We start from the raw sequence: 25,584 nt of genomic DNA, 5'->3' as shown, positions 1-25,584 counted from the left end.
TCCTCACGCTCTCTCTTTTGGGGGACCCATTTTCTCATCCTATTATCTCTCTGGCACAGCCATATTAACGAGTGTGGAAACCACGTCCTGTGAGAAAGAGCGGTGGAGGGTAATCACGTGGTGAACCTGCCCCCTCACTCCTTCTCTCTAAAGTAGATGCACTTCTACTTATCATCCCCTTATCTCACCAAGCAGAAGAGGGCATCAGATGCCACCGTAAGGTCTCTGGAGGAATTTTGCGCCAAGAGAACCACATCATCATCTATTCTACCTGACACTGGGTCTCCAGATTATGATTTTTTCATTCTCCATTTCCCAGTGGGTGCTTTTGGCTAGTTCACTCTCTATAAGCATCTGCTCCAGAAAAGAGCAGAAGGGAAAGGGAAAAAACAATCCCCATAATGATGGGCATTACTAGTAGAATTTCAGGGACTACTGGTATGACCTCCCAATAATAGCCCAGAATCCCAATCGGTCAACTATTTTTCTACTATGGTTTCTAAGATGTGCAGGCTCCAGACAGATCCTGTGGAGCTCAGATACAGCATAAAGACCACCTGTGACAGCCACACCCTCTCACAATCCCAGCACATGAGAACCTTCCTAGCAACATGTCCCCACCAACACCTTGGTGGGTAGGTTCCTCAGGGTATCCTGTCCCTGTCACTGAGACATCTTCCTGAACGTGGGGAGCCTTCACAAGCCAAGCAGCTTTTGAAGGGAGATGTCCCTTCCACAGCACAGCCCTTCCGGAATCTCAGAGTTCATACCAAGCCAGAACTCCTTCATGGGGTCCCCAAAGCCTTCCACGTAGGTCCGCCAGCGCTTGAAGAAATCCAGCTGTCCAGTGTTGCGCCTTTGGAAGACCTGCAAAGGGAGATGGACCTTTCACTCTGACGCACTTGGACAGATGTCACTGAGCGAAGGAGGGCAGCAGCTTGGACTGGGGCTGCCCCGAGGTCAGACAGAAGCAGAGAGAAGGTCACACTGACGGATGTGGTGACAGATTGAAAGTGGAGCTGAAAGAGAAGTCAGGAGTGATTCTTGTGGTTTGGGCTTGCGGCACTGGGTGGCTGTTCACTCAGCTATTGGCGGAGATGGGGGCTCTGAGAGAAGACAGGTTCTGCGGGTGCATCACGAGCTCACTTGGGACAAGGTAAGTGAGGGTCACCCCCAAGGTGCCCTGGCGAATGGGGAGGCCATAGTGGCAGATGAGTGAAGGACTAGGGTTCTGAAGAGAGATCTAGGCCAGACTTACAATGGTAAGCATGTGTCTCAGATGATGCTAAGTGCCCACCAAGACCCATTTCACTTTCCTCTCCCCAGAAACACAGGGAAGCTTCCTTCTCCAGGCTCCCTTGCAGTTAAGCTGGAGCCATGTGACTCATTCTAGCCAAAGGACCGTAAGTGGGAGTGCAGGAGGCCAGGAGGGCTCTCCATGCTCCCTCTTCCATTGCCGTGTGTCACGGGGCCTTGGTGAAGGCCACATGACCACAGAGCAGAGCCATGAGCTGGAATCAGCCTGAATCCCTGAGTCACCACTTAGAAGTGACTGCCAAACCCCCAGAAGATTGCACACATGGGAAGAAACTTTTTATGTCTCAAATCATTGGCATCTGGTGGTGGTGTTTACTGCAGCAAGGCCTGCTCTATCCTAATGAATACAGAAAGCCACGGGGACACAGATCGTAAAGTGGAGCCACTGGAGAGGATGAGATCACCTGGGAAGAAAGCGGGTACCTAAAAAGAGAAAAGGGCCTAGAATCAAGACTCGGGGACCACCAATACGCAGCAGCCAGGTGCAGAAGGGTGTGTTCATTAAGGAGAACGTTCATGAAGGACAATGAGGAAAGCATGGAACCACAAAGACCACAGAGAGAAAAGTGTGGCCGATAGTGTCAACGGCAGGTAAGCAGTTAAGGGACACGTGGCCTAAGGAACACGTCCATAGAATTTAGTGAGACAGAAGTCGTGAGTGACTCTAGCAAAGGCTGCACTGGAGACAGACAAGGGCAGAAGCCAAAATGGAGTGGGCTGAAGAGTGAGTGGGAAGTGAGAAAATGGAGACAGACTTGGGTACTATTTCATGAAAATATGTGCTGCTTTCTCTTCAAAAACTCCTCTCTTTGGGGAAGGAAGGCAGTTCCTGTCAGAGTAAACGGAACTCATTTATATGAGGTAAACCTGAAAAGGAGCTACAAGCTAAACACACCTGTATATGCTACGAGAAGTGATACTAATTGATGTCATTCCTCGTGACCTTGAAAGACAGCCATGCTAACCGCCATCCTAGCTAACCTCAGAAATGATTCTGGAATTCTGGAAGGCTGGAATGGCATCTTTGTCTCCACCTACTTTCCTCTGTAGTCATTCGAATACAGAAGCCCCAACACATAACCCCATCTCCCTCCTTTCCACCATGCTTCACAGTGGGTGCCTTGATGTGAAACACAATTATTTTGAATTTGGTAAGGTACACCTCCTAATATTTCTGTGTTCTTTACATTTTTTCTGGGAGGGAGGGAGAACAGAACAGGGGTCCCGCAACAGTGCTGAAATCTCCTCATGGGAGCTCACATTTAACTCCTTCTGAAGCACCAACCCACCTCTGCTGGCCCAGGAAGCCCTCAACTAGGGCATCAAATGGCAGGAGAGCCCTGGGCTCTGAGGCAGACCATGGCCACTGCCTGGCCAGGGGCTGGTGAGTCAGTCATCTCTACCACTGAGCCTCGGTCGGTCAGCTTGGTGACAAACAGGGTTAGAAGCGGGAAGGAAGTGTTTATCTCACAGGTGCTAGGATAACTCAATGAGATGGCAAGTGTAAAAACATTCTACAACAATACCCAGGTGCTGAACAGGACTTAGGGAACGATCGGGCCCATAATTACATACTGCATTAACACTGTTGTTCCTGTCCCCTTTTGTCCTTATTTTAGAGACTGTCACTCCTCTCTTGGCTTCCTTCATTTCTTTACTTACTGACCCACTTGTGTAACTACCATTTACTGAGCATTTTGTTAAGGGCTGGATACAGGGCGAGTATATATGATGCCATTATACGGATGTGAAAGTTCAGAAAAGCAATTAGCCAGATTAAATAATAATCAGTTTATTATGTAATGGCTGATGCAAGGATAAAACATTGATCTCATCTTTTATAAGAACGTTTGAAAATACCAGCTTTTACTGAGTCTATTTTCCAAAAATCATTTCTTAAGATTCTGGGGAGCTAACTGGTCATTTCCTAGCATGGTGCCTGTTCCAATACCTTCCCGGGGACCCTTCCTATACCATGGACAGTGGAATCCCAGGGCAGAAGTGTTACCAATGTTTGGTTCCTTGTACACTGGGTCAAATTACATTCCCACTAACATAATTAGTTATGGTACAAGATCAGGCTCAAATTTGATTCTGTCTTCCTAGGAGAGATGCATTACAAAGGCATTCTGCAATCAATGAATAGAGTACCTAAGCATGATAGGGGTTTTTCCCACTGATATATATATATATATATATATATATATATATATATATATATATATATACATATATGTTTAATAATGTTAATAATGTAAATAATGTTACTAATGTAAATATATATACATATATATTTAATAATGTTTCAGCTTAGTGAGGAAAACTCCAAAAAAATGGTTCTGATGCTCTCTCCATCGCCATTTAGACCCAGCTCTGCCCTTACTAGCTGTGTCCTTGGGCAACTTAGTGAACCTTGACAAGCCTCACTTTTCTAAACTATTAGATCAAGATGTTAATAGCCCATTTGTCATTCTCTTAAACTGAGGCTGTAGCAAAATCATTAATCATGATAAATCATGAAAGTGTGAAGGCCAGAGACTGGCACATACTGATACAAGTTATTATTATATCTCAATAAATGTTAGTTTGCATTTTATTGTGTCAGATTCCAAATGAACTGACCCACCATGAGCATTTGCACATCTTTATCGGGCAGCCTGACTGGACTCCCAGAGAATCTAGTCCATTCCCATTCTATGAGGTGAAAACACCTGATGATGGACTGTCTGGGATAACAAGAGCCACTCAGCAAAGAAGTCTCGAGGCGGGCAATACGTCTCAAGACAGAACTGTCACTGCACTCTAGAACTTACTCAACGTCCTGACTCAATTGGGAGAAAAAAATGAAAATCTCATTTAATTGCCTATGGAAATAGCTTCTTATGTAGTCCTTAAGACTTGCAAGATGGAGAACAAAGATGGAAATACCTGAGGCACCTAAGTGCTCCTGGATTGTCTTCATCCTGGCCTGCCTCCTGTGGTATCAGCTACCACAGGGTAGAGTTCTTCAGGCCTCTTAAACATAAGGAGTTCCTGCTGCCCCATGGAGGAAAATTTCCTTAAAAGGATTTTAGGAGCTCAATTTAAAAGAGCCACATACTGAGGTCATCTCTCAGTGACAAAAGATCCTTGAACCCCAAATCAGGGACAACGCCAGTAAAAGATTTGGTGCAGAAGTGCTCAGGACTCCGCATGTTTTCTGGACTGTGATCACTTTGAAGAGAGCCCTACAGAATCTCAATTCGTGTATTATCTTCAGGAGTCTGGGTCAGAACACAAGACTTGGGAGGGGGTGAAGGACCGGTATTGGTTAGAACATAGAGGGATTTTATTACTTCTGGAATTGACCTCAGTTTCCTGGTAAGGGTCCTTGGCGTGAGCAGGCCCCAGAAGGCAAGCTCCTTGAGAGCAGGGATTCATTACTGGTTCTTGAGTATATAAAACAGTGCTTGACACACAATAGGCACACAATAAGTAATTATGGAAAAAATCTTGGGGATTCCCAGGTGGACACACCGGCAGGTATCTTTCTAGAGGTTGCCCTAGACAAACGTCTCCTTCCCGATGGGAGGCTGGCTTTCAAAAAGGCCACACTAGACAACACAAACATTCTGCCAATGGTCAGTTATGGACACAGACGCAGGATAGTGGCTTCAAGCCTGAAGAGACCCGACGCTTACAACCGTGCTGATGAAAAGCAGCAGGGACAGCTCTATGGCTCTGCTCAGGTAGAAAACCCTCCCGTGCTACAAGGTGTTCGGTTATTTTTACAAATCAATCAGGAATTTCTCCCATCCAATCCAGTTCCTGCCTTTCAGCCATCAGATGCAGCTGTGCAGATAATAAGTTTTCTTCACTGCTGCTTAGCGGATGGTATCATTTTACCCGTGGCTGCTCAAGTGTCTTTGGTCTCCCAGGCCCCTGAGCGAACGTGTAAATGAATATAGTCTGAGCACTAGGAGATCATGCTTTCTCCTTCCCAGAGTGAGCTCCGGATGCACAGCAGGTTAAGGCCGCATGCTGGTCTGGAGTGGTGAGAGCCTCTAGCTGTTCAGGCACTGGGAGAAGGGGGTGGGGGGAGAAGGAAGGATCAGATTGAAACCCTCAGAGACAGCTCATCATATAATTGGATCAGGCTGATGCAATCAAAGTAGGTGCCATGTGGTGTGAGCAGACAACGGCCGGAGGGAATAAACCTCCACACAGAAGGACCATCAGCACGTTGCCAAGTTGCCCTCTTTCAGGCTTTAGCCTTCAAAGCAAAGTCCCCAAGGCCTCACTTCTGACCTGCACAGCAGGATGCAGAGCCTGGACGAAGGGCTTCAATCCAGAGGCCCAAGGCCCAGGGAGGTCATGCATTTCCATGGCAGATGGCCTTAGAGGACCCACAGGGAAGGCCAATGATCTGGAAGGCTGGAGTCCTGAAATCTGGCCCCAACTTTTGTCATTAATTCTTATGAAGGGCCAAGATACTTCTCCTTGTGGCCTCAATTTATCTATCTATAAACTAGAAATAATAACTGCTATCACTTACTTGAAAGATTTTGTGTGAGAGTCTCGTTTATGAGAGGGCTTTGAAGAGAGTAAAATGTAGGATTATACAAACATAGAGGGCATTATTAGATGCTGATAAACCCACAAGCCCCCACAATCGTTAACCTTAGTTTAACTCAGCCTGCTCTATCCTGGCCATGAAGTACTTCAGGCTCTTTTTTTTTTTTTTTAATTAATTAATGTATTTTGAGAGAGAAAGTGAGAGGGGAGGGCCAAGGAGAGGGAGAGAGAGGGAGAGAGACAGAGAGAGAGAGAGAGAATCCCAAGCACAGCCCACTCTGTCAGCGTGGAGCCTGATGTGAGCCTCGAACTTACCAACCGTGAGATCATGACTTGAGCCGAAATCAAGAGTCGGAGGCTAGGGGCACCTGAGTGGCTCAGTCAATTAAGCGTCCAACTTCCGTTCAGGCCATGATCTCACAGCTCCTGAGTTTGAGCCCCACATCGGGTTCTGTGCTGACAGTTCAGAGCCTGGAACCTGCTTCGAATTGTCTCTCCCTCTCTCTCTGCCCCTCCCCAGCTCGCTCTCACTCTCTCTCTCTCTCTCTCTAAAATAAATAAACATTTAGGAAAAATTACAAAAAAAAACAGTTGAGGGGCGCCTGGGTGGCTCAGTCGGTTGAGCACCGACTTCGGCTCAGGTCACGATCTCGCGGTCCGTGAGTTCGAGCCCCGCACCGGGCCCCTGTGCTGACAGCTCAGAGCCCGGAGCCTGTTTCGGATTCTGTGTCTCCCTCTCTCTGACCCTCCCCCATTCATGCTCTGTCTCTCTCTGTCTCAAAAATAAATAAAATAATTAAAAAAAAAAAAAAAAAAAAAAAAACAGTTGGAGGCTTCACTGACTGAGCCACCCAGGCGCCCCCTTCAGGCTCTATCCTTACAGCCCGGGGCGGGGGAATCGGAGAACAAAAACAAGCCACCCAGCCCCTCCGTCCCGTGGATAAAGACTCACAATCCAGCCACCTCCGTCCGTGTCCATATCACAGTACACCTGCAGGGGCCGGCTGGCATCACCATGCAGGTAGATGGTATATAGACCACTGGCGACATTGCTGTTCTGCTGAACTTGACTGCAGTCGGAAGGATGTGGAAAACGGGCACCAACTGGGAGTCAAGCAGAAAGGTAGCGTCGTTAGGCGAAGGGCAAGGAAGAAGTAGGGGGGCTGGTCCCTTATTTCCAGATAATTTATTTTGTTCAGAAATTATTTCATAACCTCCTACTACTTTGCTTCTTCCGACCCTTTGCAAATATCTTATTTTTCTCATTCACCCTGCTCTCATCAAACCCTTCAAATGTAGTAGAAATAAGGTCAGGTTTACATCACTTCCTACCCTGATGCCCTCAAAATAACATTCTGTTCTGCTTCCCTCTTCAGTCTTTCTACCATGAGATCAATTTTGTTTGAACCCATAACCCTATTGCCCCGTTTCCAGAGAAATCCATCACTCTGTCCACTCGCTCCTCCTTGGACAGCTTTCTTGGCTGTCCGATGCTTGTCCTCTAACACATTCTCGTTCAGAGAACATTACCTGTGGAAAGGGTGGTAGATACACTCCTGCTCCGGCGATCACCCTTAAAGGCAACCAAGGAGACTGGGTAGGCGATGCCCTGCTCAAGGCCTTGCAACTCAAGTCTCTCGTTCCCTCTTCCAAGCTGTACCTCCTACCAAACAAAGGAGACAGTAGACAGTCACTCAGTGTGTCACCCCCAGCACCCTAGCTGTCAACGGCTTTCCCCGGTGCTAATGACAGGAGCTCTCTGAGAGCACAGTGTTTGGTTTCTTTCAGGGCTTAGTGGCGCCCAGAATATGGGTGGGTCCCAGCAGCTTCGCTGGGGGGCAGCACCATGGAGATTCAGCCCTGCTGGAGTGCTAGCACAGAACTGGCACCACAGACCGCCCTGGAGGAGCACCCACCAGGTCTCCTGGGACCCTCTGCCTCCAGGTACATGCTGGAACACCAACTACAGCCACCAAGGCCAGTGGTGCTGGGCTGAGGAGCTAATAAGGGCGATAAAAGTGACTGCTGATAACTGTGCAGCAGGGCCATTGCTGGCCTTTCAGGAAACGTCCTTCTGAACCTATCTTATTTCCTCTACAGACATAGGGCTAACTTTCCTTGAAGCACTGTCATAAGCAACCATTAAGATAATGAATAAACCAAAGTGCCCTTCCTTTCCCTCTTTGTCCCTTCTCTCTTGCCAACAAGAAAGAGGAAGAATTTTCCATTGGAACAAGCTACAAAAACTTGCTGGCCTTCAGATTCCAGGTGGGAGGGATAACTCCTGAAATAAGGTTTAATCAATCCATTCAATAAATATTTAGTGAGCACGTCTTGCGTGCCAGGTTGTAAGCACGTTAGATACAATGATAGATACAACAGACAAATTGTCCTTGGAGCGAATGTTTCCTGAGAAAGACAACAGAACAAAATAACATGGGGCGGATGTGCAGCCCGCAAATACTCAATGGATAGCGAGGAGAAGACACAAAAGTTAGTCCTCTAAAACGAGGCCACACGTACGATGTCGGCAGACAACTAACTGTGTGCAGCAGCTTCGCTAACACAGCAGATGATCAGTGAGGCTCAACTCATTTCTTAGCCAGTGGCCATGACACCAGCAATCAAGCCGCTGGGCCCGGGTCAGTTGCTTCATTTGGAGGCTGGGCATGGGTACCAAGAGAAAAAGCAAGAAGTATCCAGTACCTTAACGGTGCCATCTGGGAGTTGGTAGGTCAGAATGTAGCCATCGATCTGAGCAGAGGGGGGCATCCAGGTCAACACCCCCCCGGACTGTGTAACGGCAGATGGACGAAGGTTTTTGGGAGGGTCGATGTCTGTATACAGAAAGTCAGGTAATTATTATTAGTCGGTATTTCTGCAACCGAGGCAAGATCATTTTTGATGCGTTAACATATTTTCTACCAACTTATCCTTCCCATGGCAGCAGGCAGTTCCCAGGCAGTTCCTCCCTAGCAGCAGGCATGGTCTCTGCTCTTCCTTGCCACCAGCCCCTTATGACCTTGGTTTCTAAAAGCACACTCCAGGGGCACCTGGGTGGCGCAGTTGGTTGAGCATCTGACTTCAGCTCAGGTCACAATCTTGCGATCCGTGAGTTTGAGCCCCGCGTTGGGCTCTGTGCTGATAGCTGGGAGCCTGGAACCTGCTTCGGACTCTGTATCTCCCTCTCTCTCTGCCCTTCCCCTGCTCACGCCGTGTCTCTCAAAAAGGAATAAATGTTTAAAAAAAAATTTTTTAGGGGCGCCTGGGTGGCTCAGTCGGTTGAGCAGCCGACTTCGGCTCAGGTCATGATCTTGCACTCCGTGAGTTTGAGCCCCGCGTCGGGCTCTGTGCTGACAGCTCAGAGCCTGGAGCCTGTTTCAGATTCTGTGTCTCCCTCTCTCTCTGACCCTCCCCCGTTCATGCTCTGTCTCTCTCTGTCTCAAAAATAAATAAACGTTAAAAAAAATTAAAAAAAAAAATTTTTAATAAAAGCACATTCCACACCCGCTGAGGACAAGGGGACTAAGGAAGAGGGGAGTGGGTAGGGCCGAGACAGTGCATCTATGCTCCCAGGTTCCCCACAGATTCTCCAAGAGTGGTGGGTATGAACAATCCAGATCATCCAGATCAGCAGGCAGATTCCCAGTGACGGCAGGGCTCCCGAAGTGACCTGGAGTGCGGATCTGAGAGGAACCTGTGCACAGAAACCACATGTCCCTGCAACCACCTACCTGGAAAGATGACCACAGAGCTGGCACTGGGAAACCACCCAAGACTTTACACACAGCCCTGGAGAAGGAGCATGCCCCCTAAATCAGAGATACCGACCCACCAGCAGAATGGGGGCTTGCGACAAACATTAAGTTGGCGTAGAGATTTAAAGTTCTATTTCCTACCTAACTAAACATATGGCCTTAGATGCACACCCTGTACAGAAAGCGTGGGGAAGGCGCGATGGTGGTGGTCTTGTGCAAAGGAGAGAAAGAGAGAGAGGGAAGAAGAGGCAGAGAAAAAGCAGAGCCTTCCTTGTGGCTCTGAACGTGCGATGGGGAGGGAGGGGAGGGGGAGGAGTACACACTCTGGAGACCGGGAAACCAAAACTCAGCAAGAATTCTAGTCAAAACCATATTAATTGGTCAGATGGCTCGTTTTTTTAAACCAAATAAGATATTGAATGAAAAATTTCCATTTTGAAAAATCATCATAGAGGGTGATTTTAATTTAGAAGTTCCAAAAAAAGATGTCTCCAGGCTATTTTCTCCTCAGTAGCATTTCGGCCGAGAATGGAATTGCAATGTTTTAATAGAAATCAGGCAGCTGTTGTTTTGAATTAGGATGTTTTGACAAATTTTGAGTTTCTGTAATATCAGCTCGGTTTGACTTTCTAAGTGTAACATCTGGCATGGATTTTATTCTTTCCATCACACTACAGAACTAAATTTCCTGCTTCCAAACATCAAAGCAAAACCTTAACTATTTAAATATCTTAAGCTGGCCTCTGCTACTTCTTTGACTGCCCACCAATCCCCTGGTTATGGACTTGAGATGTCTGAATTACTTCCACATTTCTGTGAAGTACAAAGATGGTAATATTGTTGTCTTTTTTAATTATTATTTAAGAGAGAGAAAGAGAGAGAGAGCATGCAAGCACAGGAGGGGCAGAGGGAGAGAGAGAATCCAAAGCAGGCTCTGTGCTGTCAGCTCAGAGCCTGGAGCAGGGCTCTCGATCCCACAACCCTGGGATCATGACCTGAGCCAAAATCAAGAGTTGGACACCCAACCCCCTGAGCCACTAAGGCACTAAGGCACAATAAGGGTATTGTCTTTAAAAATGGGAAGAGTGAGAGGCACTTGGGCGGCTCAGTGGGTTAGGTGTCCAACTTCAGCTCGGGTCATGATCTCATGGCTCGTGAGTTCGAGCCCCGTGTCGGGCTCTGTGCTGACAGCCTGGAGCCTGCTTCAGATTCTCTCTCTCCCTCTCTCTCTCTCTCTGCCCCTCTTCCACTCATGCTTTGTCTATCTCTCTCTCAAAAATAAACATTAATTTTTTTTAAATGGGAACAGTGAAGCAAAGAGAAGATAATGAAGGAACAGAGGGAGAAAGGAACGAGGGCGACAGAGAGAGGAGAGAGGGAGGGAGGGAAAAGGAAAGAAGGAAGAAGGGAGGGACTGGCTGCCTCTGGGGAACAGCATTGACTATTAAGGAGTCTGGGCTGTACAAGAGTTTTTCTTTCTACGTGTTCCTTTGAATAGTTTTAATTTTTTTTTTTTTACTGTAAGTATACTTTACTCTTTTAATTAAAAAATCCTGCTAATTGTAACTAATAAAGAAATTCAAGGCACCTCTAACTCCAGTGGCCACACATGGTGTCCCCCGCCACAAAGGGGATGGCCAGCCCTTGCCCAGATGTCCAGAGAGACCCGAGGACGTCAGGGTGGGCACAGGGAGTCTCTCGGTCCCTGTGAGGCCCCACCACACATGCAAAACACAACAGCCCAGGCCCCTCTGATCACTAACTGGAAAGGGACAGCGAGGGAGAAATACACTCCACCACCGCCTCCAATCCAGGACATGGACACAGAAGTGCTACGTTGCCTCCCTCTTCTCCAAATTGGACCCAAGGCCCGCCAGGTTCTAACATCCAGGTGGAGAGCCTGGGAGCTGGGCAGGGTGGAGGACAAGCTGACGGAGGCCCCGCACAACCACCCGGAAAAGCCACACACTTCCACTTTCACACTGCCTCCTCTACACTCTTCTTTTTTTTTTTTTTGAAGTTCATTTATTTTGAAAGAGAGAGAGAGTGCACAGCAGTGGAATGAAGGCACAGAGAGAGGGAGAGAATCCCAAGCAGGCTCCGCACTCCCAGCACAGGGCCCAACGTGGCTTGAACTCCTGAACCACGAGATCACGACCTGAGCCTAAATCATGAGTCGGACACTTAACCCACTGAGCCACCCAGGCACCCGTCCTCTACACTCTTCTCAATCAGAGCCCTCGTATCCACGTAAGGTAAAGAAGGAACCACTCTGAGGCATGTCCTCAGGTGAAACAACGGCCTTCCCTACTCCCCTCTGCACCCCTAGGTACAGACGATGACTGCTCTGATGGGTGTGCAGGGTCCCCGGTCCCAGGCCTTTACAGTACCTGTCAGGGCCGTGGTGTCCGCCTTCTTGCTCTCCCGGGCCCCCTTCTGGGCCCACACCTGGACCGTGTACTCCACGCCCGGCCTCAGGCCTGTCAGCACAGTGCTGCTCTGCTCCTTCCCCACCGGCACCTCCCCGGTGTCTCCATCGGCGGACGTGTAGCGCACCATGTACCTGTCGATGACGGCCTGCACCGGGTCCCAGGAGACAGTGGCCGTGTTCTCTGTCACCCGGTCGGTCACCAGGTTTTGGGGGCTGTCAATGTCTTTTGAAAAAGGAAAGGCTGCATTTTAGAGCCAAGGGAGACCATCCTACTTCCCGACCCTGTCTCTAGGAGCTCTCCATTCAAGTTACCTTTAATAATGATCCAATTCCATCGCAACCAGGAGTGAAAGGCCCCTGGTTTCCATTTTCCAGGGAAACAAACCACTGGACATTAATATGGAAATTTTCTCTCTAGCTTCCACAAAAATAACAATAAAAGTCTCCCAAACAACAAGACAAGCCACCCAAACTGCTGTTCGAACAACCTCTTCTTGTTATCTCCACATTATGTGGTGGTTTTGTTTTACAAAGTCTCAGAGCTGAGAGGTCAGATCTTCCCACCTTCTTGTCTCTTACAAAAGGGGAAGAGAATGGAGGTCCAGAGGAATGAAAAGGCTCGCCCAAGATCCTGCCATTTCCCTGTGTTAAAACGCAGACAAACCCCTCTCTGCTCTGAACTTTGAAGCCTCCCGCCTTCTAAAGGACTCTGCTCCTTTTCATCTGCCCTCTCTCCAGCACCATCAGCCTCTCCCACTCTCCCGCCCCTCTGCACGCCTCAGCCCACGGGCTTCTCGGGAGAGCAGTCTGCATGCCTCCACTATCAGTCCGCCCCTCACATCCACTCCTCGAGCAGTGAAGTTTGGCACTTTTTGACACCACGTCACCGACCCCACCAGTATAGGTCACCACCGACTCTGCACAGCCAGATCCGACGGACGCTCGCCACCCCCAGAGGCGTTTGGCAGAGCTGATCCACTCCCTCTGTCTTAAAATGCTCTCAGCTCTTGACTGGCGTGACTACACCCTCCTCTGGTTTTCTCCTAACTGCCCGACCCCTTCTCCATCTCCTTTGTCGGCAACCTGGAAATGTGGGGCACCAAGGCCCCCGTCCCGTCTTCCTCTCTACACCTCTCCCTAAGCGAACCCATCCACGTCCGTGGCTCTGAACGCCAACCAATGCTCTCGGCTCCCTGATACACGAGCCCCTGGCTTGCATCCGCAACCATATACCCAGCACAGCACCTAGCCTGTGTTGGACGCTCGACCAATATTTGTAGGATCGATGAATAAATCAATTAGCCAAGGAATCGCACAAGTTTCTCCAGCTTAAATGTCTAAAAGTCTTAACATTCCCCCCCCCCGACAACGAGCCTATTTATCTCTGAGCCTCCCCTCTCCGAAAATGATGCCCCAACCTTCCATGTTGCTCAAGCCAGAAACCCCGGTCTTACCTGATTCGTTTTCTTCCTGCCCCACACCTCATCCATCAACAAATACTGCCATTTACAACTCCAAAATATGTGCTCAGATACCCCCTCTCCTCTCTCCCAATGGCCATCGCCACCCCTTGCCCGGATTTTACACTAGAGTCTTCATTAACCCTCCTAACGCTACCCTTGTCACGTCCTCTGTTTATTCTCTTCACTGTGGCCTGAATAAACTGTTTTAAACAAATATGACATCGTGTTGTTCTTCTAACAAATGTAACCTTCCTTCAGGCACGTGGGGTCCTGTGTGAGTGACCCTGCCTCCTTCCCACCCGCCCCACATCACCTCCTCTCTCGCCCTCTGCGCTCCAGCAACACCAGCCCCCTTGCGGTCCCGTGTCCATCTCAGCTGCTGCAGCTTAGGGCCGTCAGGTGCACTCTTCCCTCGGCCAGAAACGGCTAGTTTTCTCCAATACCCATCCTCTCCTTCTTCCATAAGCATACTGTCCAGTGGATCTCTCTGTAATGATGGAAGTATTCTGCCCTGTCCAATACAGTGGCCATTAGAAACGTGGCTCTGGACCATCTGAAATGTGGTGAGTCCAACTTTGAAAATAATTTAGTTGCTTTTAATTAATTAAAATTTAAGCTGCCACAGGCAGCCAGGGGCTACTGAATTGGAGAGGACGGTCTAACAGAAGGGTAAGGTGGGCACGTGATCACCCAGCTGAAGACTCCGTTTCCCAGCCTTTCCTGTAGTGAGGTCTGGCACCGTGCCTTGGGTCTGGCCAGTGGAACACGAGAAGAACTAAAGGATGTGTGCAGTGTTCCAGTCATGTCCTTCCCTTTCCCAGGTCCCTTTCCACTTCTGGAATGAGGACAGATGACCACATAGACGAAGGCAACCCCCTAGGGATGACAGAACACAATACCAAAGGAGCCGGGGTCTCCTGTGCCATGGGGCTACCTCATCAGCCCTGGGCCACTTCTACTCTGCCCACTCCACAAGAGAAGAGTAAGCTTCTTTCTTGTTTAAGGATATGTTATTTGGATGTTTCTGTCTACATGTATCTTAACCAGGATTTGTTCCATCCCATCTAAGAAACACCCCTACCCTGCTATTCTTTATACCTGCGCCAGGTACATCTCCTTCATAGAACTTATCATAATTATAGTTACAAGTTGGTTTCCTTGTTGATTGTCTGTCTTTCCCACTGGACTGCAAGACAGCAGCAATCATATTTGTTTTGTTGCTACTGGATCGCAGGCCTGGCCCTTGGAAAATGCTCACCAAAACTTAGCCGTAGGCCGAAATGAACACAGAGCCCCAACCTCCAAGGAAACACTTATTCCTCTAAACTACGCACCATCTATTAAGGCAAACCCACAGAAAACAGCTTTGCCACAAAACAGTTCTCTAATCCAGTGCTTTTGAGGAATTTTATGTTGTTTTTGCCATTCTATAATTTTTTATCACTGAGAAGCAGAGCTGTTAAAACACAAGCCTGGGGAAAGAGTTTTAAGACCTTCACAGGACTGTTCAATATGTACCCCATAACTATGCTTTGATTTTTTTTTTTTTTTTGGTACGGGAATGAGGTTTTTTTCCAACAAACCTGCCTAAAACAGTCCCTGAGTCACAGACCTAAAAGGCAGCAGTGGCATAATTCAGCAGCAGCATCAACCCCTAGTGATGACCCCAGTTTCTGTTCCTCCCTCCTGTTACCTGTGGGGGCCATGGTGTCCGCCTTCTTGCTCTCCCGGGCCCCCTTCTGGGCCCACACCTGGACCGTGTACTCCACGCCCGGCCTCAGGCCCGTCAGCACGGTGCTGCTCTGCTCCTTCCCCACCGGCACCTCCCCGGTGTCTCCATCGGCGGACGTGTAGCGCACCATGTACCTGTCGATGACGGCCTGTACCGGGTCCCAGGAGACGGTGGCCGTGTTCTCCGTCACCCGGTCGGTCACCAGGTTTTGGGGGCTGTCAATGTCTAAAAGGAAAAGTACTCATCAACGTGCACTAGTTATAGGCCACAGAGTGCAGAAACTCACATCGTTTTGCTTGGAGTGAGGCCCTTTCATGTTACGTGGTCTTTCCGTCACCTACACTCTAACTGCTTCACTAACGTATGTCTTCTCTCCCCAGACAGAGTTGGGCTCCTCAGGCAGAAAGCATAGTAAACCAAAATCTGCAAATCTACACTATTACCTTTACCAAGAGTGTAACAAAACAAATCTCATTATTGATTTGGGAAGCGTATATCAAACTCCCACTATGTGCAAGGCATGGTGTTATGTGGCGTTCAGGGTTCAGTTGAGGACACCGTCCATGCTCACAAGCAGTAATCATTTTGTTTCTAGCATCATGTCAATGGAGACTTCTGATCTCATCCAAGATGATTCTAATAACTAGATGCAAATGTCGGCTCCTAGAGGAAGAGGGCAGCGACCATATCTCCTCTGGGTTGCCACAGCCTCGTAGAGAACACAGCACATGGTAAATGCTCAACACACATTGCTGAGTGGATCAGCCAAATGAAGACCAGTTTTAATATGCTTTACACATCATAGATGCACTTGTAACACTGGTTGGCTGGTTAACTCACTACAGAAATACGGCCAAACATCTCTTTCCCAATAAAATTAAAATAGAACATATAAGTTATCCTTATCCTCAAAACCAGATTATCATGATTCATTCATGCTAAAGCACACCACATAGATCAACTTGCTCTGGTAGTCTATTTTATAAAGTTGAGTTATCAACATATTATTTAATAATATTAACAACATTTGATTTTCATTTTCTCCTCCCACTCAAAACACAAGGACAGACCCTTAATGCTGTCCACAGTGAAATATCCACGCACTCAGAGCAGGAGCAGCTGGACACGACCATCCAATCACGGCAAAACTGCACTTTGGAAACTGCCACAGGGGACTGACTTGTAAGGAAACCAGTTAAAGGGACGTGAGAGGCAGTGTGTGCAGTCTCTTATGAAAGGACACTATTCTGCTCTTCTATAAGTCATTGATTCTTCCAGGGTCAAACAGGAAAACAACTCTTGACCAGCCACAGGCTTAGGCCTTACATTCTCAAAGAACAAGGCTCCATTACCTGTCGGGGCCATAGTGTCCGCCTTCTTGCTCTCCCGGGCCCCCTTCTGGGCCCACACCTGGACCGTGTACTCCACGCCCGGCCTCAGGCCCGTCAGCACGGTGCTGCTCTGCTCCTTCCCCACCGGCACCTCCCCGGTGTCTCCATCGGCGGACGTGTAGCGCACCATGTACCTGTCGATGACGGCCTGCACCGGGTCCCAGGAGACGGTGGCCGTGTTCTCTGTCACCCGGTCGGTCACCAGGTTTTGGGGGCTGTCAATGTCTTTAAAAAAGATATTTGGAAAGCCTAAGCTTTGAAGCCATGGAAGAGATACCCACCACCCACCACTCTCATTTCATCTTCTAGAACTCTCTTAGCACAAGGCAATGGTATTCCCATCCAGAATCTGCTGGGAGTCAAGGGAGAAAGGAACCCCAGTTCCCAATTTCAAAAGACTACACATCGTAAGCTTAACATACTCTTTTGGCTTTTAGCTCCCTAAAATATATGAGGAACGACATCTTCTTAACAACATTATGTCACATCACAACAATCATTAAACATCTGCCATGACGTTCAGGGTACCTAGTTTATCATTTTATCATGGGCTGCTTCACGGGCAATCATTCTAAAAGTATTATCACAAGCATTGCAACGATCAGAGCCTATAAACATCTTTGCCGAGTCCGCTGAAAACATGGCCACCGCATAGCTTTATTTCTCCCTTCCTGTGGACTGAGTGGTTTCGTGAGCAGCTCACCACGACCAGGCAGAGAGAGCTACCAATTACCACCTCACTGAGGTCACTACTAGGACTCACTGTCCTTTTTGGTCTCTGTGACTTTCTCTGCAAAGTCTCTCATCTCAGGCCGCCTCTTGGGTATCATGCACACTCAAATCCACATGCTCAAAATTCAATTCTGATTGATCTTTTTCTTATTACCTGTTGGGGCCATGGTGTTGGCTTTCTTGCTCTCCCGGGCCCCCTTCTGGGCCCACACCTGGACCGTGTACTCCACGCCCGGCCTCAGGCCTGTCAGCACGGTGCTGCTCTGCTCCTTCCCCACCGGCACCTCCCCGGTGTCTCCATCGGCGGACGTGTAGCGCACCATGTACCTGTCGATGACGGCCTGCACCGGGTCCCAGGAGACGGTGGCCGTGTTCTCCGTCACCCGGTCGGTCACCAGGTTTGTTGGGCTGTCAATGTCTGAAAGGAAAGTTAAAGCGCACCATTAACGAGCACCGAAGAGGGAGACCGTGTTGCTTGAAGGGAGGCAGTTTCCTGGTCTTGTGGTTTTCCCATGTCCTGTCAGTTTTCAGGTGTTTCACAAAGACCGAACTTCTCTCCACAGCTAGACTCTTGGATCCTCAAGAAGGCAGCACAGGATAATGGAATGAGCAGGAGTATCCAGAGTCAGAAGAGCTCGTTTGCAGTTTCAGCCCAGAGATGCAGAGCAGAGGGACAGGAAAAGCCCTGAGCAGAGCCAACAGACTGGGGATATAGGCCCAGCTCTGCCATCAGCCAGCCATGGCCCTGGACAGCTAGCACTGCTGTCCCCAGCTGAACCTCAGTTCCTTCTTTGTAAAATATGGGCCTTACTAAATAGATACGGAAGTACCATAATATGCAATGAATATGCCACAAATCTGACTCCATGAATCATCAGCTGACTTTGTGACTTGTAAAAAGCATTCACTTCTTTGTATTTGAGGTTTCTTAACTATAAAACGGGGATATTGATTCCTGCTCTACCCATCTCACCAAATGCCTCTGAGGACGAAGCAATTGAAGAATATAACCCTCATTCATTGCTGGTGGGTATATAAAATACTGCCACCATTCTGGGAATAACTTGGCCATTCCTCAAAAAGTGAAACATAGAGTTATCATATGACCCAGAAATTCCACTCCTAGGTATATACCCAAATGAATTGAAAGCATATGTCCACACAAAAAGTTGTATATAAACGCTCATAGTAACCCTATTCACGATAGCCAAAAAGTGGAAAAAGCACAAATGCTTATCAAGTGACAAATGGATAAAACAATGTGTTACATCCATACAATGGAATATTACTTGGCAAGAAAATAAAGTACCCATACATGCTCCAACATGGATGAAATTTGAAAATATTATGTGTAGTTAATAAAGCCAGTCACGAAAGACCACATGCTGTGTGAATCCATTTATATGAAATGTCCAGAATAAGGACCTTCTGTCTCTATAGAGACAGAAACTAACAGTGTCCTAGGGCTAGGGGGAGTGGGGGCAGGAGGCACTATTAACGGACATGGGGTTTCTTTCTGGAGTGATGACAATATTCTGATTAGATAATAGTGATGGTTGTAGGACTCTGTAAATACACTAAAAACCACTGACCTTATCCTTTAAAAGAGTACATTGTATAGAAAGTAAATCATATCTCAATAAGTCTGTTCTTAAAAAATGAGGACACAGAGATGAATGAGCTTTAAAAATTATGAACTGTTCCAGGATGTAAGTATAACTTTAGGATCCTGAGAACGGAGCACACAGTGCTTCAGAGAGGATTTATCCCCTAAGAAAACAATAACCCTTCCTTGCTTCAAAAAGATCAGAGTGAAAAAACACTTCCCTAAAGTACTAGGCTCGCAGATCCTAACATATATGGTTTCTTTATATCTTTTCCCTCTTAAGACAAAACATTTCAACGATTGAGTACAAATCAGAGGAACAGTGGGTAGATGGGACCGATCACCATCTATCTTTATAAGACCAAAGTATGAGGCCAATATGAGCTCCTTATTTGGAGGTAATGTGTAAAAGGAAGGTGAGGGATGGTGTGTGCAATCTCCTACAAAGGGACAATATCCCGCTCTTCCATAAATCATCTAGTCCACCAGTGTCAAAGCAGGAAAACAAAACTTGATTAGCCATAGGTTTAGGTCTTACATTCTCAAAGAACAAGGCTCCATTACCTGTCGGGGCCATGGTGTCCGCCTTCTTGCTCTCCCGGGCCCCCTTCTGGGCCCACACCTGGACCGTGTACTCCACGCCCGGCCTCAGGCCCGTCAGCACGGTGCTGCTCTGCTCCTTCCCCACCGGCACCTCCCCGGTGTCTCCATCGGCGGACGTGTAGCGCACCATGTACCTGTCGATGACGGCCTGTACCGGGTCCCAGGAGACGGTGGCCGTGTTCTCTGTCACCCGGTCGGTCACCAGGTTTTGGGGGCTGTCAATGTCTTTAAAAAAGATATTTGGAAAGCCTAAGCTTTGAAGCCATGGAAGAGATACCCACCACCCACCACTCTCATTTCATCTTCTAGAACTCTCTTAGCACAAGGCAATGGTATTCCCATCCAGAATCTGCTGGGAGTCAAGGGAGAAAGGAACCCCAGTTCCCAATTTCAAAAGACTACACATCGTAAGCTTAACATACTCTTTTGGCTTTTAGCTCCCTAAAATATATGAGGAACGACATCTTCTTAACAACATTATGTCACATCACAACAATCATTAAACATCTGCCATGACGTTCAGGGTACCTAGTTTATCATTTTATCATGGGCTGCTTCACGGGCAATCATTCTAAAAGTATTATCACAAGCATTGCAACGATCAGAGCCTATAAACATCTTTGCCGAGTCCGCTGAAAACATGGCCACCGCATAGCTTTATTTCTCCCTTCCTGTGGACTGAGTGGTTTCGTGAGCAGCTCACCACGACCAGGCAGAGAGAGCTACCAATTACCACCTCACTGAGGTCACTACTAGGACTCACTGTCCTTTTTGGTCTCTGTGACTTTCTCTGCAAAGTCTCTCATCTCAGGCCGCCTCTTGGGTATCATGCACACTCAAATCCACATGCTCAAAATTCAATTCTGATTGATCTTTTTCTTATTACCTGTTGGGGCCATGGTGTTGGCTTTCTTGCTCTCCCGGGCCCCCTTCTGGGCCCACACCTGGACCGTGTACTCCACGCCCGGCCTCAGGCCTGTCAGCACGGTGCTGCTCTGCTCCTTCCCCACCGGCACCTCCCCGGTGTCTCCATCGGCGGACGTGTAGCGCACCATGTACCTGTCGATGACGGCCTGCACCGGGTCCCAGGAGACGGTGGCCGTGTTCTCCGTCACCCGGTCGGTCACCAGGTTTGTTGGGCTGTCAATGTCTGAAAGGAAAGTTAAAGCGCACCATTAACGAGCACCGAAGAGGGAGACCGTGTTGCTTGAAGGGAGGCAGTTTCCTGGTCTTGTGGTTTTCCCATGTCCTATGTCAGTTTTCAATTGTTTTAGGGACATAGACCTTCTCTCCACAGCTGGCCTCTTGGATCCTCGAGGAGGCAGCACACGACAGCAGGATAAGCACTAGATCCAAGTCAGAAAAGCTGTGGTCCTGCACATCTCAACGGTCTCTGGCTGGGCCTCAGCCTCATCACCTGCAAATCTGGGGTTCAGGTCGGATAGACTTTAATGTTCTTTTGAGCACTAATGTTCCACGCATACATCTAATTTCATAAATTACTAACTTGTTTCATGACCTTGGACGGCTCACCTCACCTCCATGCATGGATAAAATAGGACTGTTAATAGTTATTGTAAATATTTCACTGGATGGCTCTGAAAACCAAGACAAAAAATACCATGTAAAAAGGGGCCTTGAAAATACTTAAGTATTACAGTGTCTACAGAATAAAAAAAGCAGGACAAGATATTAGTGTATACCCTAGAAACTAGCTGTATTAAATGAGTTAGCAATACGCCCTTTGTGACAACTCTTGGCACAGAGTAGATGCCCAATGACCATAAGCTATTATTGATATCACCTTGCTGATATTTCATGAGTGAAGAAGATTATGCTCCTCCAAACTATACACAGAGAAGGTATTCAAAAATGCAGTCACCAAGAAAATAACAACATGTCTTTGTTCCAAATAGTTTATTGCAAAAGTCGTTTCCCTAAAGTCTTTGCTTCTAGGTCGTGTCTCATATGTGCAATGGTATGTTCAAGCAGGACTCCTCTTATCTTGGTTTGGGCTGTGACTCCAAGAAAACTGGTATCTACATTCCAATCTGAAAGCCCACAGTTAAAGTAGGACGAACAGTCTCGTGGCCCTTGGCTGGCCAAACCATCTCCAGACAATGAAAGAGGTTGGAGAGGCCAAAGGGATGGGACTTCAAGAGTGGATTTCTTTGGGCAGAGTTACACTGAGTTTCATGGGTGAGACCCAAACCTCAAATGAGCAAGTGTTCTCAATCAGGAATCATTGGCAATATCTGGAGACCTACTTGGTTGTCACAATTCGGTGTGGGATGCAGAGGCTACTGGAGTCTAATGGGTAGAGGCCAGGGATGCTGTTAAACAGCATACAGTGCCTGAGACCGACCCCTGAAACAAAGATTTCTCCAGCCAAATATTTCACTAGTGTCAAGACTGAGAAACTCTGCCCAACGCTTGGGGAACACCGTAGGCTGGTGTCTGACATGTATCTAAAATACCTAAGGGGTGAGAAAATGGCTGTTTGCTCTGATAGAGAGCACTGCAAAAGAACCATGTATCTAGTTGAATGGATAAAGGATGCCTGCATATGCCCTATAGACCAGACATGGACCAAGGAAAGAAGAGCCCACCTGGGATTATTTTAGAAGCTGTCCAAGACACTCAGCCAGAGGGGTGAAGTGATGCCACCAGAAAGGCACTGGAGTGCACCCCACATGTGTAGGCAGAGGAAGGGACCAGCAGGAGAGATGCATCTGTCACAGGATCACTATGATGACAGCTCAGAGTGTAAGAGGGTCCCTGAAGAACGCACAGAAGTGCTCCATGAGGGAAACATTAGCTTTAACACTGGTCAGGCCCCATGACAGGCTCAGGGCAGCTGTGAAGGTTATAGTAAAGCAGGACCCCTTACCTCTCCTTCTCCTGACCCCTGGCCTCTCTCCAAGCTGTACCAAACATAAATGGGCCAGAAACTACAGTTAGCATGCTAGAAGGAGGGTGTCTGAAGTATAAGAAGGGAAATACAAGAGCAGTCGAGCAGACCCCCCTTCCCATGGCAGATAGTTAGCCCGCAAATGGCCCACGCCAGTGGAGAGGAGAAGACTTAACTTTAAATGAAGTATTGATATAGACATTTTAATTACTAAAATGATATGTGTTGAGGACTAAAAATGACTAGATACTTGCTTATTTTTAGCTAATAGAGCATTATTATTATCTCCGCCTAAAACATTCATCTGAAGGGCAGAAATAAAAAACAAGCTCCAAGAAAGGGTTTAAACAGGCGAAGAGGGAAAACAAAGTTGGTTTGGGATCACAGTCCAGCTCCCCCCACATGGAAGGCACTTGTGCTTTCATCCCGTTTAGTCCGTATCAGGTGAGGCACTTCGTGTGTTCACAACACGGAAGATGCACAGGCAGAGAACAAAGGACCACAAGCAATCACATCAATCTTTAAAGACCAAAGTTTGAAGGCCGCAAGATGAGCTGTGCATTCTACGAGAAGCCATCAAATAGAAATAAGGCATACAATGCACTCTATAAGCGCACCATTGCACTCTGTAAAACCTCCCTTTCTGCCAAGGTCACAGAAGGAAAACTCAACTGAAACAGACATGAGTTTAGCAGTGACACAGGGATGATGCACGCTCCGTTACCTGTCGGGGCCATGGTGTCGGCCTTCTTGCCCTCTCGGGTCCCCTTCCGGGCCCACACCTGGACCGTGTACTCCACGCCTGGCCTCAGGCCCGTCAGCACGGTGCTGCTCTGCTCCTTCCCCACCGGCACCTCCCCGGTGTCTCCATCGGCGGACGTGTAGCGCACCATGTACCTGTCGATGACGGCCTGCACCGGGTCCCAGGAGACGGTGGCCGTGTTCTCCGTCACCCGGTCGGTCACCAGGTTTTGGGGGCTGTCAATGTCTTTAAGAGAGATGAAAGAAATGTAACATTTACCAACTCTCTGGTTCCAGAGAGGCCAGCACATACACAGACAAAATGATGATTTCAACAAATTTCAGAATCTGTTATGTGCCAGTGATTGGGATAACTTAAGGGTTTAATTAAGCAAGTGGTCTGAAATTCCAAGAATGAGCTAATAGCATGTAAGGAGACGTAGGGTTTTCAGACAAAGCCAAAACAGTCTCAGCTCTATAAACTTTACCCACAAGTAGACTCTGGATTTTAAAAAAATTGGTCTTCATATACAAATTTCTCCATTACCCTGGGTTTATATAATACACTCTTTGAGTTCTGATTCCCTGTACCTGAAAGCAATTATACTTCAGTAAATCTCTGCAGTGGCTCTAATATTTTATTTGGGAATAAAAATATCCTGAAAGTAGGAGCTGTTAGTTCTTTCCATATAAAACATTATGCCTACAGCCAGAGCACCAGAAGACTTCAACTGATGGTCTTTGAGGTCTGGGCTGATAAAAAAAAAAAATAATCCTACTTGGGTAGGAATCTGTCTGGGTTTCAATACAGTTAAACTGGGTTGGAATCTGGGCACCGTTTCTTAGTTGCTGACTTTGGACAGACTCCAAATTTAAGTCTCCGTCTCCTCATCTCCACAAAGAAGGAAATACCAGTACCTACCTCACAGGTTATGACAAATCACAGATGAGATATTCACATGGAAAAATGCTTGAATATAAGCTCTTTGTTATTACAAGTGTCATTCGAGGCACGAAATTCCCCCCTTTCTCCTTGAAATGTGAACCTCTGAGTCAGAAATCCAAGTAGTTGGGTACATGATTAGCAATGCCTTTATGATCCTGTTTCAAAAACCACTTCCTCAAAATGGCTGAGCTTTCCGTAACAGCAAGTGCATCTCAAGCCCGTGCCCCATTGCTCGACACGCATGGCCAGGCCAGCTGGACGGAGCACACAGCCAAGGAGACAACTTGCCTTGAGGAGCACAGACATACAAGGGGGAGTTTCGTTCTGGGATTCTGAGCTGGCTTTGATGCTGCAGCCCCATCCTTCATGACTCCCCTCTGTCCACCACCAACACCACTTAAGATTGTTAAGAGACTTGCATATTAAAAATAAGACACAACCAGCCCATCCTATCCTTACATCTTACGCCTTATGCTGCTCCCACCACTAACACACTCCAGTGCCCCCCCCCCCCCCCCCCGCCAGCAGCTGAGGTGCTAACTCACACCACCGCCACCTGAGAGCGGGGAAGATTCTTCTCTATTCCAACTTCCACCATCTTAAAAAGACTGACCCACAGGCCTCCCTTTCACAACACTCAAAATCCCAGAAAACAGAAAGCCTTGTGTAATAGAAACCAGGAGTTGGCAATTTACAACGCATGGGCCAAATCTGACCCACTGCCTATTTTTATAAAGTTTCATTGAACACAGTCATACCAGTTCATTTACATACTTTCCATGGCTGTTTTCACATTTCAATGGCAGAGCTGAATAGTTGTATCAGAGCCGGCATGGTCCCCAAAGCTGAAAACATGGACTATCTGGCCCCTCACAGAAAGTCTGCTAGTTTAAACAAATCTAGATCTCACCCTCCTTACTGGCAACTTCTCCTTCCCCTGGAGGAGATAAGGCCCACCTGGACCCAGGAGGCTACATGCCATTAAACACTTCAAGGGCTAGGGGCACCTGGGTGGCTCAGTCCATTCAGCATACAATTCTTGGTTTCAGCTCAGTTCATGATCCCACAATTCATAGGTCTGGCACCCCCCCCCAGCCCCCACCACTGCCAGCACAGAGCCTGCTTGGGATTCTCTCTCTCCCTCTCTCTGCCCCTCCTTCACTCACGCTGTCTCTGTCTCTCTCAACTTTAAACAAACAAACCAACAAATAAATAAATGAAAAAATAACCAAAAACTTCAAGATCTGTTTGCTGATTAGCATTTGCTATGGACTGAATATTTGTGCTCCCCTCCAACTCCCAGGTTGAAGCCCTAACCACCAATTTGCTGGTATTTGGAGGTAATTAGGTTTAGGTGAGGTCGTGGGGGTGGGTTCCCTATGGTGGCATCAGTGCCTCA

At 47.7% G+C, this 25,584-nt stretch overlaps 1 protein-coding gene and 1 long non-coding RNA gene across 2 annotated transcripts in view; one reads left to right on the top strand and one right to left on the bottom strand.

Moving 5' to 3' along the window:
* Positions 1 to 25,584, bottom strand: part of TNN (tenascin N) — a 54,363-nt gene that overhangs the window by 9,827 nt on the left and 18,952 nt on the right. Inside the window, exons 7-17 of the mRNA XM_042925492.1 lie at positions 23,223 to 23,486; positions 20,474 to 20,737; positions 19,549 to 19,812; positions 17,533 to 17,796; positions 16,608 to 16,871; positions 15,217 to 15,480; positions 12,020 to 12,283; positions 8,578 to 8,708; positions 7,402 to 7,534; positions 6,824 to 6,975; positions 771 to 867 (exon numbers count right to left, since the gene is read on the bottom strand). Of these exons, the coding sequence (XP_042781426.1) occupies positions 771 to 867; positions 6,824 to 6,975; positions 7,402 to 7,534; positions 8,578 to 8,708; positions 12,020 to 12,283; positions 15,217 to 15,480; positions 16,608 to 16,871; positions 17,533 to 17,796; positions 19,549 to 19,812; positions 20,474 to 20,737; positions 23,223 to 23,486 (2,361 nt within the window). The remainder of the gene's footprint in view (positions 1 to 770; positions 868 to 6,823; positions 6,976 to 7,401; positions 7,535 to 8,577; positions 8,709 to 12,019; positions 12,284 to 15,216; positions 15,481 to 16,607; positions 16,872 to 17,532; positions 17,797 to 19,548; positions 19,813 to 20,473; positions 20,738 to 23,222; positions 23,487 to 25,584) is intronic.
* LOC122211940 lies at positions 861 to 8,049 on the top strand. The gene is made up of 2 exons (XR_006198909.1): positions 861 to 1,156; positions 7,660 to 8,049. It is a non-coding gene; the product is annotated as an uncharacterized LOC122211940 (long non-coding RNA).

This window comes from Panthera leo, chromosome F3 (genome assembly GCF_018350215.1).
Source record: "Panthera leo isolate Ple1 chromosome F3, P.leo_Ple1_pat1.1, whole genome shotgun sequence".
Lineage (NCBI taxonomy): Eukaryota > Metazoa > Chordata > Mammalia > Carnivora > Felidae > Panthera > Panthera leo.
Note: the sequence above shows the minus strand (reverse complement) of the source record. Positions and strands in the feature narration are given on the sequence as shown.